At 32.8% G+C, this 19,326-nt stretch overlaps 2 protein-coding genes and 1 long non-coding RNA gene across 3 annotated transcripts in view; 1 reads left to right on the top strand and 2 right to left on the bottom strand.

Moving 5' to 3' along the window:
- Positions 1-19,326, bottom strand: part of LOC144544886 (cytochrome P450 81Q32-like) — a 62,791-nt gene that overhangs the window by 42,409 nt on the left and 1,056 nt on the right. The window contains exon 2 of the mRNA XM_078293421.1: positions 18,622-19,218. Coding sequence (XP_078149547.1) covers positions 18,622-19,218 — 597 coding nt within the window. The remainder of the gene's footprint in view (positions 1-18,621; positions 19,219-19,326) is intronic.
- On the bottom strand, positions 4,256-6,241 carry LOC144544885 ((+)-piperitol/(+)-sesamin synthase CYP81Q2-like). The gene is made up of 2 exons (XM_078293420.1): positions 5,153-6,241; positions 4,256-5,034 (listed from the first exon to the last, which is right to left on the bottom strand). The coding sequence occupies exons 1-2, from the start codon at positions 6,101-6,103 to the stop codon at positions 4,420-4,422; spliced, it is 1,566 nt and encodes a 521-aa protein (XP_078149546.1). The 5' UTR covers positions 6,104-6,241; the 3' UTR covers positions 4,256-4,419.
- LOC144544887 (uncharacterized) lies at positions 15,169-16,764 on the top strand. Its single transcript, XR_013508355.1, has 2 exons — positions 15,169-15,682; positions 15,871-16,764. It is a non-coding gene; the product is annotated as an uncharacterized LOC144544887 (long non-coding RNA).

Genomic DNA, 19,326 nt, shown 5'->3' with positions numbered 1-19,326 from the left:
AAAAGGAGCTTTACCTCCATCTCTGCCACAATTGGATCCTTCTTGATGGTGGCACAAAGGTAATCCTAATGGGTTTTTTTTTTCATTTCTTATAATTATCCAAAAAAAAATGTTATTTCTCAGCTATATCTAGGGGTTTTAATAGCATCCTTTTAACTATTTATCCGACCAATATCGTATTCAATTACATACATATCACATAGAACATTGAACATCCAATGAACAAAACATAAGAAATATTTGATTGATTTCATTGTGAAATATGTTGTTTTCAATATTGGTTCAATCTCGCAAAATTCATTTCCAATATAATAATAATTTATATCATAATTTTGTATGCATAACGGTCCACATATGCATTAAAAATTAATGGAACCTAATTTATGGACTGAACTGCAATGAGAAAAAACATAGGTGAATAATAATTGTGAGCCATTAGTACTACAAGAAACAAAACAGTATGTATTTCATTTATACATACTATATTGAATTTTGACTTTCCTATGATTTTATTTACCTTGTGTTTGCATGTTTGGTGGGAAAAAGAGTATAAGGTTGGATTTGTTGAGCGGAGCAAAAATAATACGACTACATAAACAATATCTATCAATGAAGGGTCCGATAGAAACTCCAATAGAGATAAGAGGAACAATATTTTGCAAAGATCTCTCTCCAAAAAGAAACTATGCTACCTATGTTCTCTTTACAGGACAGCCACGCTCAGGGTTTCCCAGAAGTACTCAATGGGTCTATAACAGTTCAAGTGGATACTGGGAGATGAAGTTGGGAGAATTTAATACTGGAATTGAAGATGATCGAGTTAAGCATTTTCTCATTTATGATATAAACTCTGTATCTCTGAGAAATAATCTAATTTTCGTAGGCATTGATGTAAGGCCTGTATGCTAAATCAAGGACCAGATTAGGGAAATGATCTATAGAAACATAAGTATTATTATCCCCCTAAAAAAAAAATTTGTGATAGGACATTTAGGGAACTAAAATTTTTGTCTTCATTTCTTGTTATTTTCATATGAAAGTAATTGATTTTTCGTAATAATATAAATACTCAATATTTCTTGTTATTTCTTGTTATTTGCATCTGAGTTACGATGTCTGCTTACAAGATTCATTATAATAACAAAATATTATTATAAATTAAAAATCAATATCTTTTCTATCATATTTTATATTAAAATTTGAATGATAGATCATACTAAACTTATTTAGCCACATGTGCATCTGCCAGGATCAATATGCTTTACGAAAATGACAATTAAGAAAATTTTCTTTCAAATCCTCCAAGTTTATTTTATTGAGCATCTTTCTTGCATGGAAATATTTTAAACTTTTTAATATTGTATATACGCTATTGTAGAGATTTCAAGTTGGATCAGGTTTTATGTTTCTGGTCAATTTACCATCGAACCTGCAATTTGCAGCATCAATTCTTAATTATGTAATTAAAATAATGTGTCAGTAATTATTCTCATATTTTTTAATGAATGCGTGTTTCATTGCAAATTTGAAACTAAATTAGTTTTTTTTTTCTTTTAACAACATATATATTAATTGTAGGTAAACAATACCATCATACATATACTAATTTAATTGCACAGTAATTTATTGAAAACAAAAATACATCCTCTGTAACCATTATAGTAATTTTACTGTAGTTATCGAGGTAGTTGTAGATGGTAGTTGCTAAGTGAACTAAATTTGAAGTAAGAGTGTTGAAGAGGAGACAGATGGTATAAAAATTGTGTCAGTAATTATACAGTTTTTATAGTAGAGGGAAGAGAAGGAAGGAAATGAAAAGGCGCTCATCGATCCATTTATTACACTTTCACAATTCTACTTGTAACATCTAAGATGTATGTATGTGTCTCCGCACTGTATACGCATCATATATAGCTAAAAACATGCAATTAATCAAGAATAAAGGGGAAATATAACACAGTTGTTTGGAAATGTTGATGAAATAAAAAACTCTATACAAATAAAGATCCATAGATTCGTCTTAGCAAATTAGAAGCATTCCAAAAGATTCAGCTAATTTTAGGTGATGACATTATGGTTTCGGTGCATGAAGGAGCAGCGCCAAGGGTTTCAAGAGATTATATATTTAACGAGGACATGATTTTTTTATGCATAAGAAACAAACTTTGCTAGAATAATATTAACAAATGCAATTGATGAAGAAATATTTGAACGAATTGGACAACTTAGAATAGCTGTGAAGTGACTGAACTTGAAGAAAAACATAGAACACAGTATAATTGTATGTAAAAATAATAAAGAGTGCAACTTTGAATCTTACAGTTATATTTACTACTCATTCAATCTATATATATAGCAAAGGCACTTCATCAAATTGAAGTTCAAACTATTGGGCTTCTAACTAGTAGGATCTCTTTAGTGCTTTTAACAGGAGCTATATATTGAGTAAGGCTTGGGTGCTATGGATAGCATAGAAGGCTACAGTGCTACGGCTCAATATTGCGAGTTTTTAAAATCATAACGGTCGATCCGAACCGTTCATCTTGTTCTCCCTATTAATATGTATTTCGAGACCAAATTTTACATTTTTTGAAAATTTTTTACTATTTTTTTAGCTAGATAGAAATCACTTGATCTAAAAAATTCTGCACCATTAAGATATTTGATTTTCTACCTATCTAAAAAAATAGTAAACAATTTCCAAAAAATGTAAAATTTGGTCTCCAAACACATATTAATATGGAGAACAAGATGAATGGTTCAGATCGACCGTTAGGATTTTGAAAACTCGAATATTGAGCCGTAGCACCGTAGCCCTCTATGCTATCCATAGCACCCAAGCCTTACTCATATATATTAATTCATTAATGTTTAAATTAGCAGTTCTCTAAATAGCAACCTTGATTTTTCGTTCCAAAGACCAACAAAATTTGTCAAATCGAACACACTGATTTGTAGCTACCATTTGGCAAGTTAATAGATTTTTAATGCAGATTAATTGACAATTTCTACGACCATGGAAATTAATTCAACAAACAAATAATAGAAGTGCTATACGAATTAGATAGAAGACAATTTTGTGTGATACAACATATATTTGTTATATTAGGCAGCCAATTTTGGATGATAAAAATAGATCTATAGATTTGTTCCTATTACAATTATAGATTATTTATTATGATAATATAATTTATTGCCTATTGTAGATTTTTTTTTTTTATTAAAATCCATCTGATTCGTGCCTATTATATATTTTTTATTTTTATTATGCCAAAATATTTCTTCTTTGTAAATCTAATATTTAAATGAGTAGGGTTATCCAGATGCAGTGATTTTGTACCTATTTAAAAAAATAGTAAAAAAATTGCAAAAAATATAAAATTTGGTCTCTAAGTACATTTTAATATGTATAACAAGATGAACGGTTCAGATCAATTGTTTGAACTTTGTAAACAAAGATAGAGACGTGAAGTATGATTGGAGCACAAAGCCAATAGTGCATTTTAACCCTTCTCTATATAAATAGCATCCACAACATTAATAGTACAAATCTTTGTTAACATATAGCAATATAAATTTAAGAGACACGGAAATAATTTTTAGCTATCTTAAGGGAGGACAAAGGAAAAATATATCTTTTAAATCTGCCTTACTATATTTGACATATATAAGAGTTAAAATGCACCATTGGTTTTGTACTCCAACTATACCCCACGTCTCTATCTCCATTTACAAAGTTCAAACAGTCAATCCGAACTATTCATCTTGTTCTACATATTAAAATGTGCTTAGAGACCAAATTATATATTTTTTGGAATTTTTTTTAGATAGATACAAAATCACTGCATCTGGACCATCCAAACACAATTATTTTGTACCTTTCTAAAAAAATAGTAAAAAAATTTCAAAAAAATATTAAATTTGGTCTCTAAATACATTTTAATATATAGAACAAGGTGAACGGTTCGGATATTTCTGCAATTCTGCCCTAAAACTTCCTCCAACGATTGATTAGTCAATGTAATGTTCTTGGGTCTAAGTGCTTATGTACCATCATGGAAAGTTTAAGGACATGTCTACGGTGATATTTCTGCAAGTTATGGAGAGGTTTCGTGGTGTGGGAGGTTAAGATAAACTAATTCTGGACTGGGCTGTAATTTCGGCCCACTTGAATTTCAATCAGACTTGGCAAGTCGCATTCAAGACCGTATGGGTACTTGGACTAATTCTTCATCTTCTCTTAGACCATAACAAATGAGAAATGTAAGACATAACATAAACGATATTATATATTTTTGTATATGCCCCACCCCCTTAATAATTCTATAGTAAACTAAAAAGGAAATATTACTCTTGGTCCACTTAACTAGATCAATTAAAGGTTCAGGAAATAAAGAGCTATGGGCAGTCACAAGAAGATCACAACTCAGATAGAACCTTTATCATAGCTTCTCGGGGTCGATACATTGCTTCGAGGGGAACAGCTTTAGGAAGGGTGAGACCGGAACCTTCAGTCAAGTCGACGAGTTCATCCCCGGTTCTTTCCCAGTCGAAACATTGAATCAATGTTCCTAAAATCAATCCGACTTCACGCATGGCGAGGCCTTCTCCCGGGCACCTTCTCCTGCCCATCCCAAATGGTATCATCCATTTACCCTCGGCCTTCCCGTTCTCAAATCTCTCCGGCTTAAATTTCTTAGGTTCCTCCCATATATCGGGATCCCTATGGATATCATATACATTCACTAACACCATAGTTTTGGATGGGATGTTGTAGCCTCCAATGTTGACATCTTCGCGTGATTCACGAGGAATGAGAAGTGGCCCACCGGGATAAAGACGGAGCACCTCGCTCAGAATGCATTGAAGGTACGGAACCTGTGTCATGTCAGACTCCTCTATCAACCGCTCGTTCCCGACATGCTCATCAATTTCAGCCGCCGCCTTCTTGATCACTTCTGGATTGTTCAGTAGGTTGGCCATTGCCCATTCCACTGTGTTAGCCGAGGTATCCGTTCCAGCGAGCAAGATGCTCTGAATTTTCAATGGAAAAAATAATTAAGCCAAAGTCTGATATAAAACTAAAAAAAAATAACTAAATACAATTTTTATTTTACTTGTACTTGTTTTCTGTTAAGAGCTTAACATATACCAGGCTGATGCTTTGAATTATATGGTCATTGTATCCTTCTGGATCCTTTTTTTGCAATTCAAGCAAATGAGCTATCATTGTGTTCTTTGTTTCAGCACAACTTGTTCGATTCTCTTCGATTAGCTTGCTGATCATCTCTACCTGTTGCTTTGCCAAGTGTAATTTTTTCTTTATCACTCCATTTAGATCCAAAAACCTAAGAACTGGTACAAAGTCTTCGATATTAGATGCCCCGCTCAAGGCAAAGTGCTCCTCCACGGCTTCCCTAAACCGTTTCGTCTCCTCCAAGTCGTCTATGTTATCTCCATAGAACCTCTTCCCAGCTATCGTGGTCATTAATACGTTAAGTGATAGTTCAAATAGATTTGTTTTCAGCTCAATCTTTTTAAAACCGGCTGAGCCCTTTGATCCAAGAAAATAAGTCTTCCAAGACATGAAGAGCCGGCGAGCCATGTCTTGGACCTCTTTGGCGCGAACATCTGACGACGCATGTAAACGCTGAGCAGAGAGGAGCTCGACTGCTGCAATCCGCCTGACACTACGCCAAAAGGGACCGTAGTTAGCCCCACCTATGCCAAGGATCTCGACTTTTCCGTTGGTGCGTTTGGCTGACGGTAATCGAGGTCTATTCGCTAAGGCCAAGTCGTGGGTGGTGAAGCACTCTTCAGCTAATAATTTAGAGGAGATGACGAGAACTGGCCGAGGACCAAAGCGAAGAAAGGTGATGGGGCCGTATTTTTGTGATATGCGGGCAAGGGCATGGTGGAGAGGCTTTTTGAAAAGATAGAGGTGGCCGATAAACGGAAGTGCTAGAGGACTCGGAGGCAGTTTCTTTTTGTTGGTTGTAGAAGAGAGAATAAATTTTACAAAGACAAGGAGAGCAATGGAAAGAAGAATGCTTTGAAAAGCAAAGGAATTAGACTTTGATAAATTGAGTAGTTGCTTTATCATGATTCTAGAATTTCTAAAAGATGAAAATGTGATGTGGGGTTACTGAGTAGGATTGCAAATCTTTGGATTGTGTTGAGCAATGCAATGATTCATCGTGTGAGGCTTATAAATAGAATTAAAATAGGAATCTGATACCATCAAGATTTTTACCATATTTTACATATGGTCAGGTTTTGCAGTATCACAATTGGGTGTGGGTGAGCCCCACATGATTCAAATGTTTTATGTCTTTCATGTTTAATTCGTGTCTCATATCTTTATTTTTATTTTTATTTTTTAAATTTAAACAACTAATCTGAACTACTTAACTGGATCTCCAAATTAAAATGTGTTTAGAAACCAAATTTATATTATTTTCTAAAAAATGTACTACTTTTCAGATAGATACAAAATTATTAGTTTTGCAAAAAAAAATATATAAATATTTTTTAAAAATAGGAAATTTTGTCTTAAAAAATATTTTAATATAAATATTATGTTAAGTAGTTGAGATGGATCGTTTTAAATTTGAAAACGGAGATAAAATAAAACACATAAGATACGAATAAGATATAAAAGATACGTTATATTTGGACTCTAGTAATTTTGTTGAATTGTATAATATACCTCGCATGGTTATTCCGATTTTAGTCAAATTCACGCCTCGTATAATTAATTGTATAGACATGTAAGGTGACACGTCATGTTCCAACAATCGTAAGGAGTTGCGTCATGACACATAAACGACAAATTAATAGAGAGTTTCGTGTACACGACAAATTGTCCCCAAATGTCTCTTGAGGCATGCGCTTCCAACATAGAGCAGGACAACTCCTGAGATAGATTTGAGAGCGTATCCTCTGCGGAGGTTTTCCTGCGGTGTTGTGCGGTCGTTTTGATCTGGTCCGTTCGTTTCGGATCGGACAGGCTGAATTACGGGTTCACCAAATTTTGAATTTTTTTAAAATTCGGACAAGATCTGATTTGATCCGTCCGATCCGAAACGAACGGACCAGATCAAAACCACCACAAAGCACCGCAGGAAAACCTCCGCAGAGGATACGCTCTCGATAGATTTAATCAGAGATTCCCTAGATTGCAGTGCGGCAGAATTTTTTAATTTTCAGAAACTAGATTCTGTTTTTTTTCTGAAAATATCTAAAGAAAGCGTACTAGCTTCGATTTCTTTCATTTTCACATTAAAATTCATAATATTCTAACAATAATTTATTAGTATCTGTAAGAGTAAAAGTACTTAATAACATCAGATATTTTATATTTTTGTCATTAATAGCTAGTAATATCTTAGAAAATAATAATTTATATCGGTTTAACCTCATCAATAGTTGTTTTTTACTTTCACCAGCTTCTCTGTATGTACTGTAAAAATGCTTAGCGATTTTGTAATTTAAAAAATTAATTTGTATAATGTGTATAGAAAACTAATTAAAAAATTGATTTTTTTTTCAAGTTTTTATATTGTTCAGTTTTCTTTTTTAAAATGTTAAATGTGTAGTTGTACACAAATAACTAATTATGATTATATTTTGTGGTTGTAGTGACTTTAATTCAAATTTTAGTGTCCACACATTATGCAGTGACACACATTACGCATTTTTGACCACTTCAACCTAAATTTTCTAGGTGGGTCTTTATCTATGATCTTGACTTAACATGACTTCTCAGCAATTTATGTGTAACTATCTAGTATCATACCCGTGCGTTGCAACGGAACATATTATAAGAAACAAATATATTAATAAAAATAATAATTATTTAAAAATTAAAACACATGTTAATAGAAAATTTATATGATTCTGTATTTTTGATTAACTTTAATCGTGATATCTAATAACAATTTGATAATGTGATGATTCTTTATTTTTAAGTACCAATGATATCAAATAATAGCTCAATTTGAATCTAATATCAAATATCATACAACAATTCAATATCAACATATAATATGGAGTAGAACTAGGGTGCTCTTAAGCTCACCAAAGTTTTGGTGAGCTTAACTCTAAAACTCATAAAATCAATTTCAAATGACGAATCCGAACCGTTGAAACCCGCCTACCTTACGTGTGATGGATCTACATGTGAAATTTTTAAGCATTTGAATTAATTTAGTATAAAGTCAAGCGATCAAAATTAGAAGGTTAATAAATTAATTTCAGTGCATTCATTTTTGAACGTTTTTTGACCGCTTGACTTTATACTAAATTAATTCAAATGCTTAAAAATTTCACATGTAGATCCATCACACGTAAGGTAGGCGGGTTTCAACGGTTCGGATTTGTCATTTGAAATTGATTTTATGAGTTTTAGAGTTAAGCTCACCAAAACTTTGGTGAGCTTAAGAGCACCCTAGTTCTACTCTATAATATGATATCAAGAAACATAAATAAAAAGTATTATCGTGTGTATGTATAGGATATATATACACACACACATATTATAAGAGAAATATATATTCACACACACGTTTCAATTTATATTCTTCTTCTTCCTTGTTTCCAATTAGAATACGCACACGCACACATTGATATATTTTATATTTGAAATATATTCTAAATTGCCCACACCAATATGTATAGAAACAAAGAAAGAGAAATAAGGAAATAAAAAAATGATTTTCATTGTGATCCGTATAGAAACGAAGAAGAAGTAATGAAAAAAAAAAATAGAAGGTGGAGTCTTCTCAATTGAAGAAAAGAAATATGGAAATAAAAAAAATAAGGAAACAGATAAATATATCGCTAAATTTCAGAATTTGTTCAATTTTAATTGTAACGTATCGTGTGGCAGTACATGTGATGGGTATGTTTTTAACTAAATTTAGACTTTTATATATAAAACATATGCATTTAATCAAAAGAATACAAATTATGTAATTGAAGGGCTGAGATCAAATCCGAAGTTTCATCTTTCAATCGTAACCGTTAGCGGATCAGACACCCTACGTGTTTAATAATAGAATGGAGATAACTCATTAATTAAACATCCCTAAATTAATTTGCAACTTTTGTCATAATTAATGTCACAATTTAATATTTGAAAGTTAGACCTTGGTTTTTATTAAAAAAATAATCGTTACATTATCAAACCCGCGAGATAACTCATATTTTGCGTGACCGACGTATCCGGTGCCTATTTAGGGATACGTACTGTAGGGTCAATATTATTTCATCTTTGAAATTCGTGCAGAACGTATCTCAACAGTTAAGATTTTCCACAAAGTCATGCAAAATATGAGATATCTCAGAGGATGCGAACTCATCAACCCCCCCCCCCCCCCCCCCCCCCCCCCCCAACACACGAGTGCGTATCTAGGGGTGTCAATGGGTACAGTACGGGTCGGGTGGACACATTTTCATACCCATACCTATTAAAATTGACCTTATCCATACCCATACCCATTAAAAATTGATCTTACCTTACCCTATCCTTATCCGTTAATATTATCGAGTAACAAAATGGTAGCGAGTGAATAACGGATAATACTAGTATAATAATTAGTTTTATTATATTTTAAAAATTAAACATCAAAAACTTATTAATTTTAACACATATATAATTGCATTTCTAATAAAAAAAATAAAATAAATGTGCAATCAATTCCAACTAAATTATTTTTTATAAATAATAAAAATTCAAAAACACGAATATACATTTAAGCAAGTTGAAAATTGAATTGAGTATACATTTAAGTGGGTTGGAAATTGAATTGAATATATATTTGGATTTTATAATTACCTTTATAGGGTAACGGATACGAAATAGTCATTACCCATACCCTTACCCATTTATTTAACGAAAATTTTTTTTTACCCATACCTAATAAGCTAACGAAAAAAAAAATTATCCATACCCGCCTTATCGAATACGATACAGGTCGGGTAAACGGCTAAAAAGGTACCATTGACACCCCTATGCATATCCTCTGAGATATCTCAACTTTTGTGTGACCGACGTGTCCGGTGCCTATTCGGGGATAGCGCAGGGGGCCAAGTATTATATGAGATTCAAGATTCGTGCAGAACGTATTTGAACGGTTCAGAATTTCCAAAAAGTCACGCAAAATATGAGATATCTCAGAGGATATGAATTCCCAACACACACACACCCACCCAACCCCAATGAACAGTATCATATGTGGATGTTTTATGTCCTTGTCCGTGTAACCAGTGTGTTACGGGTTGGAAAAATGTACAGTGACCCAACACAAAATATTCATGGAAGCCGATAATGGGTCATATATGATTGAAATATTACGCAACTTTTCCGTTAATTTTAATTTGACTATATCAGTCTCTATGTGACATATTATGCAACGGGCTTAAATAACCCTATATATAATGGGTCATGATTGTCCACTGAACGATCTAGCAACACCAAAAGGCCGAGAAATATGAAAATAAAAATAAAAATTACTAAGAAGTAAGAAGATTTACAAAATAAACGGAGAGAAGAAATTAATTAATTAATATATACGTGCGGCTCACGTACATGTAAAATTACCTTTAATTGTTAATTAATTAGTACCATCCGTTAATGCTTTCTAGAAGGTAAATTTAGACCAGTAAAAATTCTGCATTTATATATTGACGTCCCGTGTAAAATTACATTTAATTAATTGTTAATGAGTACGATATTTTAATGCTTTCTAGAAGGTAAATTTAGACCAGTAAAAATTCTGCATTTATTGACGTCCCGTGTACACCAAGTAATGAATTGGGTTCATGTTCCTTGTGGGCTGAAGATAAGATCAATTTTGACTTGTGCAATTAAGTTGATAGGCGATCCAGATATTTGTTGAAAAAACACAAATACTATATTAATCCATGTAGTTGTTGATTTTCTCATTTGACAAAATAATAATGCATCATCAGTGACATCTTAATTTTAAAGGTTCAAATTATTTAACTGTTTAATTTTAGATGGCCATACAATTCTCTGTACGCAATCAATCATAATTGTCTAATGATAAGTAGAGGAGGGTTCAAATGTCTCTATTTTTTGTGTCTATATCATGCCTTCATTTTTAAAAAAAAATTAATACCTCAAAATTTTAAACTTAAAATTCAAAATAAAACCGTTAGATACGAACTACATCATTTATCTATACACGTGTAAAAAATTATGACATTTTAATTTTATTTTGGATGTCATCTTGAGCTTGTAAAAATGTATACTAAAATGGATAATTTCTAGATGTTGATTTTTCAACTTATTGATTCACATAAAAGCAAAATCGAAATGTGATAAAAAAAATTTAGCACATCTAGAGAAAATAACATTGATCCTATCTAACGGTTTTATTTTGACGTTTAAGTTTTATACTTTGAATTATTTAAGTATTTAAAAATAGAGGCACGATAGAGATACAAAAAAGAAAGACATTTGAACCCTCCTTTATAATCATTTCCATGATTGGAGTACAGTACGTAGTAACAATCATATAAGAGGTTGAGACTGAAATTAAACCCTACATTTCACTTAATTATTCACTAACAATATATCCATCAATGAATAAAATCGTCTAATTTATCCATGAAATTAGAAAATATAGAATAAAAGGTTACATTTTTATTTTATGGTACCTAATAATTGTCTGCTCCTGAATTTTAAAAACCATTTTAGCTCATGTATTTTATTAATAAATTTGCCTATTTCCTGGATCAAATTTATTTTCTTCCCAACTCATTAATTTTCTTGCTTACCTCTGTTTTAATTCCTCGATCCGTCCCTGTCGACTACATGTTCAATTTTCATCTAGACCTTGCTTAGCTTGTCTCATTTTGGTGTTCTAGTTGTTGTATTTATAACCATGGGTTAAAAGTGAAATGAACATTTTGGTTCTAGTTCTTATATTTTGCTCCGATACTCAATTTTTGTTTATGTTCATTAAAAAAAAAGAAAATATGTCTGTGACCTTTAATTTCTTGGGTATTAACTTCCCAAACAAATTAATTAAAAACTTGGTGAGAAAGAGAACCTTTCATTTTAAGTTTCTCTATGATCCAGGCCTGTGGATCCATATATATATTACAGGAAAGGCAACTCTTGCTACACAGTATGAAAAACCATCAACTTTGCAGAGCTGATTGGAATATATATACACAACAAAAGGAAAAGATAGATAATTAAAGCATGCCAAAGGAAACTATAGCATATATACTAAATTGCATATGTAAAAAAAGAATAAAAAAGAATCATAAGCAGCTAACACAAAATAAATTTTATTGCTGTTTATTCTCACATCACCTTGCCGTCTCGGTGTCAATTTACGGCACTGCGCTATAGTCAATGCTAGGAAAAGCAGATGAATCCCACCCGACTGCCGGAGTGTGATATCATTTCATTGCCATATGTGAGATCGGAGGATCAACTAGCAAATGTGCTCACCATGGTAGTGTCTACAAATATATTCGAGTAGTCGATTGTCAAGTTGAGCATAGTAGATATCTACATGCTAATTTGAGGAAGGGTGTAGAGATATCTGGAATAAAGGGAGATGGTGCTCCTATGATTTATTTAGCTTGAGTTTATTTCCTGTTCTTTATAGAAAAAAGAAAAATGTAACATAAATTTGTGTTAAATATAGAAAAAAGAAAAATGTAACAATTATATTGACCATGTTATTGGTAGTGTAATGTATGTTACTTTATTATTACAGAAAAAGAAAGGGACGTTTGGTGGAAAGTACTGTGTTACAATCAAAGGCAGAGATAGCTAATTAACTGAATGAACTACGCTTTTCTTCGAAAACTAGTAATGAATTGTGTTTTTGTTCTACAAATAAAGTAAAATACTACAAGTATAAGAAAATTGACCTCCAAATTTTCATCTGAAATGCTTACTCTCTCTTCTGTATTGATTGATTAATGACAAATTAATTAATGGAGAAAAGGTTTCTGTCCACTGAGTTTTGTCCACTATTTGTCCACAACACTATCAATTCCCGGTTTAACTGTCTTCAACTGTCTCCCCGCTATCCAATTTATAACGGCCTATTTAAACATCGACAGACGACGGAACCTTTCTTTTTTTGAATTTCATTTCCGATATTTTCAAATCCGATCTGATTTTCTCCGCATTTGGTGTTTGCCTTCCTCTTTCACGCAACGCCGGTTATTGATGGATATGGACTGGCGCATCATCTCGATTCCTTTCCTCCGGTTCCTGATGAGCAAATTAAGGTCGGTGAATAGTTTCAAACCAATCCGGCCTTCACTTCTTGGAGGATGCAAGATCGATTTCTTCTCGGATGGCTTCGTTCGACCATTTCTGGCTTCGTTCTGACTCAGTACGTCACGAGGTTACTCACGAGGCTCTCCTTACTCACGTGGTTTAGTTCTGACTCAGTACGTCAATTGAATCATGTATACAAAATCGTAATTTATATGATTTTTTTGTATTTTTCTCCTCTCTCTCACCTCTCTACCGACGGCCGCAATGGCAACGAGAGTGGATAAGAAAGAGATGATCGGATCGGATCGGATCGGAAGAATAATCTGGATCGGCCGCGACGGCAAAATTCAAATCTAGTAAGTTATTTCTGTTGAATTTGTTGTTTTCATTGTATGCAGTAACAGATCTAGCATTTCAAATGAAATATGGAGGAAAGAGATGATAGAGGCGATATGGAGTATTGATCTGTTAATTTTATTGTATTGCCCCGTTAATTTTACAGTATTCATCTTGTCATTTTACAGTATTCATCTTGTGAAAATCTGGAGGAAATAGATGATAGAGAGACGATATGGAGTATTAATCTGTTAATTTTACAGTATTGCCTTGTTAATTTTACAGTATTCATCTTGTGGAAATCTAGAAGAAAGAGATGATTTGTTAATTTTACAGTTTTTATCTTGTAATTTTACAGTATTCATCTTGTGAAAATTTGGAGGAAATAGATGATAGAGAGGCTTCTTACTCATCCGAATAATGAACACAAGAGGTTTCTAATGTAAAAGTTATTTGTCCATAGTTTTTTGTTGCTATTATGCTATACTGAATGTTGCGGTGAATATTTTTATCTTGTGTTGAACAGATGTTGTTTGTGGTGAACATATGTTGTTTTGTGGTGAACAAATTTTTTGTGTGATGATGGATGTATGTATAGATTTAGCAATTTTAGAGTATACATGGTATTATTTTATGGTTTATATTTTGCAATTTTATAGTATACATGATTCTTTGTAGGTTGTAGTTTAAACTGAAATGTAGCATTTGTTACATTTTATCTTACAGTATAGATGGTAATATTTTATGGTTTAGTTTTAGAAATTTTACAGTATACAAGATTCAATTGAAAATTTACAGTATTATGTGAAAATTTTACGGTATACAAGATTCAATTTTACAGTATACAATATTCAATTGAAAATTTTACTGTATACAAGATTCAATTTTCCAGTATACAAGATTCAATTTTACAGTATACAAGATTTAATTTTACAGTATACAAGATTCAACCCAGTGCAGACGCTAATAATTAACTCTAACTGTCAATAACTTCCTATAACTGTAATTTCCGGAAGTACAGTTTGAAAGTACATTTATTTTGTCCTGTTGTGCAAGTTGCAATCTTTTTTTAACTATCATGGGACCATTTCAAATAGTTGCTGAATGTTTTGTGATTAACTGATATATTTTATGTGATATATTGTATAATTATACAGCATGTAGAAGTAATTTTACAGTATTTGCGCAAGTCAAAGCTATGGACAAATGGTCGACAAAAGGCTGTGGACAATTAGACGCTTCCTAATTAATGAGATATTTTCATCCGAAATGGTGGAAGACAATAAATTAAAATTTCGTTCAAAAAATCACAATATTCAAAAATTTATTGACCTCTTTTCTGCTAGCCCACTATTCCTTGTCCAAAGACAGTTGCAGAAAATGGTATATTATTTATTAAATAATATTTTAAATTTCAACTACGAAAATTCATTTTTCTATTGTCTGTTTCACCAAAATGGTTGATTTTGAATGAACAATCAAGATTATATTCTTAATCTGATATATATGGTTAGGATGTATCCCTTAATTTATGTCCAGTGTGATAATTAATCCTCCCTACTAATAGCACGTTGAATTTTTTGAGATCCAAGCATCTATTTGTCCAGAGAGAATCTGAGCCATCCATTGAAAAGATCTGAACCACACATCACAAAAATGTTTCAATCTCAGCCATTAGCATTATTTTTTATTTTATGCATCTGTTTCATATTTCCAAACGTGTAAAAATCTAAATTTAGTTCGGAACACACTCACCACATAACAAATTACATGGAAATTGTTTCAGCTTTCACAAACCTCTCCGCTTCTTCCCAAAGCTAAGTGACTCGCTTTTTCTCCTCCTTCCCACTCTTCCCAAAGCGAACACGCTTCAATTCAAAGCCGCTCCCCGTTCCCTTTCTCCTCCGCCTCTGACTGGCTGCTCTCCTAGATCGAAACAGAAAAAAAAAAGGAATTTAGAGCGCAGAGATGGAGGCGGCGCCATGTGCTGTGCGTGGACCTCCCTCCTCCTCCGCCGCAACGGGGATTGATCTGCTCTCAAAACGCATGATGAGCGATGAGCGATGCAAGGTCCTTTTTTAAATAATTTCATTTTCCCTTTGAACATATATCTTGAGTATTGGTCCATGAAAACCTTTGTTCCAATATAATTTGTAGATAATATAGTTAATTTGGCTTATTAACACAACAAGGGGATTGAATAATGATAAGGGGAAAAATTTACAACTCTCCAAATTTCCATTTCCTTTTCTCTTTAGTTTATTCAATTCATGGAGCCGCCTCACTGCCGCATCCAGACGGCACCCGTCACGATTCGGTGAGTACAAGTGAAACTTAGAAAGATACGATTAGGTGCTGTATCCTTCTTCTTGGATTCTTCATGTCATCATAATTCAATTTCCCCTTTTCTAGAATCTGCTATTGGATTTGAGGGCAAACTAAAATTTGCACTAAATTATCCCGAATTCTGATTTAGGGCAAAAGGCAACTAGAACCCTGGAAAAGTTACTATCTTTGGGTAAAAAGCTGAATTTCTCTTTCGAGAGTACGAAGTTCTGTGTTCTTATGCTTGTAGTATACATTGAAAGTAAATACACAACTTTATGATTTGTTAATGGTTTTTCAATAATGAATATGTAGCTCTTGTCTACATTTGATTACTCTTTTCAGCACGATAAGTTGCTCATAAGTTTTAAGTTAATTTTTTAAGCTCATTAGTTTAATGCGAATACTGTGAGCCTTCACGAAATGTTGGCAATGATTCCAGGACAAGATACATATATCAAACCGGTACTGATAAGAAAACAAGGGAGTTCTTAATTTCACATTTTGTAATTTGAAGGGAGTGTTGTAATCGAATCTTCAAAGAAAGAACAAAACAAAACATGGATCTCATCCAGGAGGTGCATGAACAGTGGAGGCAATCCACGTACCAGTATCACAGGAGATACAGTGCATTGGGAGAAATACAATTATAATAGGTTGAGAATGTAATCTTTACATTAGGGTCCCTATTTTCCTTTTTCTTCAACTTTTGTAATTTTTCTTGTTTTTTCTGTTATTTTCTCAAAACTGGGTTTCTACTCGGAAACTAAAGAATTTGTAACCGATAAGGTACTTGAGAGTTGCTTTTTTTGTTATTTAATTTCAAAGGGAGTAAATTAGCAAGTTATTTATTCAAAACTTGTATATATTGGATAGAACTAGCGTCAATTTATATGGGTGGGATCAATAACATGTGAACTTTATGTTTGTCCAATATCGAGTTTTTATATAGTGCATAGATGTGATGAAGGTGTATTCCGCAAGAGTCAGCATACATGTGTGATATGTATTTACAATTAATTATCTCCACAAATAATATATATGCTGACTAATGTATTTATAACTAAGTATCTCTACAAATAATATATTATCAAGCTCTAAGATTATCGTTTGCTCTTATTATTGACTAATACATAATGAAGAAATTAAATAAAAATAATCACATTTAAAAAAAAATAATCAAAATAATATTTCAATCCCCGTTGCAACGCACGGACACTTAACTAGTTACATTAAAATTGACAATATTAATCAAAAAATTAATTAATTAGCATATTTCATTATAGTCTCCTAAATTAGTTTTGGAGTTATAAATCACAGAGCAACAAAGTTGTAATGAACAGGCACCACGTAAGAAGATATATAGCATATTTTCCCTAAAAAATGATGTTTTTATTACATAAGTTATTAAGGTATTTTCTTCTGAAATGGAGAAGCAAAATAATAATTACCAAAGTCTAAAATAAATTGACCTCTTTTCAGCTGGCTCAGTATTCTTTTTTCAAAGCCAGTAGCCCAAAATGAGCCTTATATATTACTTAAATCTGGTTCGGTGTTAGCCCATATTATATGGTAGGTTGTGGTATCTATCTCATCAAAGTTGAGAAATTCAAAAACGCATATGATTTTTTTTTTCTTTTTTTTGACCATTGTTCCGATTTAAAATTTACTGTGAGACAAATTATAGCTTCCAACTAGGATGTTCTAAGGACAGCAATGCATGGTTTAATGTATCTCTGCAATAACAGTTTTTATTGAGCCGACTAAAGAACTATAATAACTTACATGTGAGTCCATTTATGTACGATCTTATTGGGGTATCAGACTATATACCCAAATTCACAGGCCAGGCATAGTGCCACGGTGAAGTTTGTAAGGAGAGCTAGACATTATGGCCTTTTAGGAAGACCTGATACTAACAAAATCCTAATTTCTTGTCACTGCATCCTTGCCTTCCACTTCTATTATATTGCATATGTTTATGATAGTCACATAATGTCTCTTGTTATGCTTCTCCAAATATTTTATTTTTAATAACGGTTGAAGTACAAGCTTCAACAAAAAAATTTCCATCCAGATTATGGCATTTCACACAAAGAATATTATATTTGTTATTAAATCAAAAATAGGTTTTTCTCTCCCGTGGAAATAAAGTTACATCAATATTTTGAGAGGCATAATAAGGGGTGTCTCTTCTTTTTTCTTTTAGCTTCTCTTGAATAAAGTTTATTCTGTGAATGTGACAAAATGGTCCCTTTTTTCTCTTATTTTTAGGATTATGATATGATGTCCCTTAATAGTGCGTTCACCTGTACTCAAAAGGAACAATTTTTTTTACTGAAGCCCGTAGGCTCACAAGTACCAATTTGTTGGAAAATAAGAGTCGCAAAGAATTAGTTGAAAGAATCAAACTCTCACCATCTTTAATGTATAAGTGGTGTCATTTTTTAGTGTAATTAGAGGTGAGAGATGAAGCAATAATGTAAAGTTGTAAATAATAACAAAAAGAGAAATGTAAGACAATATATATGTGATACATTGTACATGTCTTACCCCCTTAACAATTATATATTAATTAACAAACGAAATATTACTAATTAAGGTCCTCAGAACTAGATCAAAGGTTACAGCAGATAAATTAAGAGCTATCCAATGTTACAAAGATATCATAGCTCAGAAAGAACCTTTATAATAGCTTCTCGGGGCCGATACATTGCTTCGAGTGGAACAGCTTTAGGAAGGGTGAGACCAGAACCTTCAGTTAAGTCGATGAGTTCATCCCCGGTTCTTTCCCAGTCAAAACACTGAATTAAAGTTCCTAATATCAACCCGACTTGTCGCATGGCAAGGCCTTCTCCCGGGCACCTTCTCCTGCCCATCCCGAATGGTATCATCCACTTACCCTCTGCTTTCCCGTTCTCAAATCTCTCCGGCTTAAATTTCTCAGGTTCCTCCCATATGTCGGGATCTCTGTGGATATGATACACATTCACTAACACTATCGTTTTGCATGGGATATTGTAGCCTCCAATGGTGATATCTTCGCGTGATTCATGAGGCACAAGAAGAGGCCCACCGGGGTAAAGTCGGAGTACCTCGCTCAGAATGCAGTGAAGGTAGGGAACCTTGGCCATGTCCGACTCCTCTATCAACCGCTTGTTCCCGACATACTCGTCAATTTCAGCTGCCGCCTTCTTGAGTACTTCTGGATTGTTCAGTAGATAGGCCATCGCCCATTCCACTGTGTTAGCCGAGGTATCCGTTCCAGCGATTAAGATGCTCTAACGGAGAAAAATAATTAAACCAAAAATCTCACTTTTAATTAAATAAATATAGCTACTCTATATAATATTTTTTTTATTTGTATTTGTTTTCAATAAAGAGATTAA

Source organism: Carex rostrata, chromosome 27, assembly GCF_964058835.1.
Source record: "Carex rostrata chromosome 27, lpCarRost1.2, whole genome shotgun sequence".
Lineage (NCBI taxonomy): Eukaryota > Viridiplantae > Streptophyta > Magnoliopsida > Poales > Cyperaceae > Carex > Carex rostrata.
Note: the sequence above shows the minus strand (reverse complement) of the source record. Positions and strands in the feature narration are given on the sequence as shown.

What these genes read in the sequence shown, in the direction of transcription:
- LOC144544885 (XM_078293420.1), bottom strand. Translation starts at nt 6,103, where the DNA reads ATGATAAAGCAACTACTCAATTTATCAAAGTCTAATTCCTTTGCTTTT. An exon ending in TAATTCAAAGCATCAGCCTG is followed by an intron (nt 5,035 to 5,152) that starts GTATATGTTAAG and finishes TTGAAAATTCAG; the next exon opens with AGCATCTTGCTCGCTGGAAC.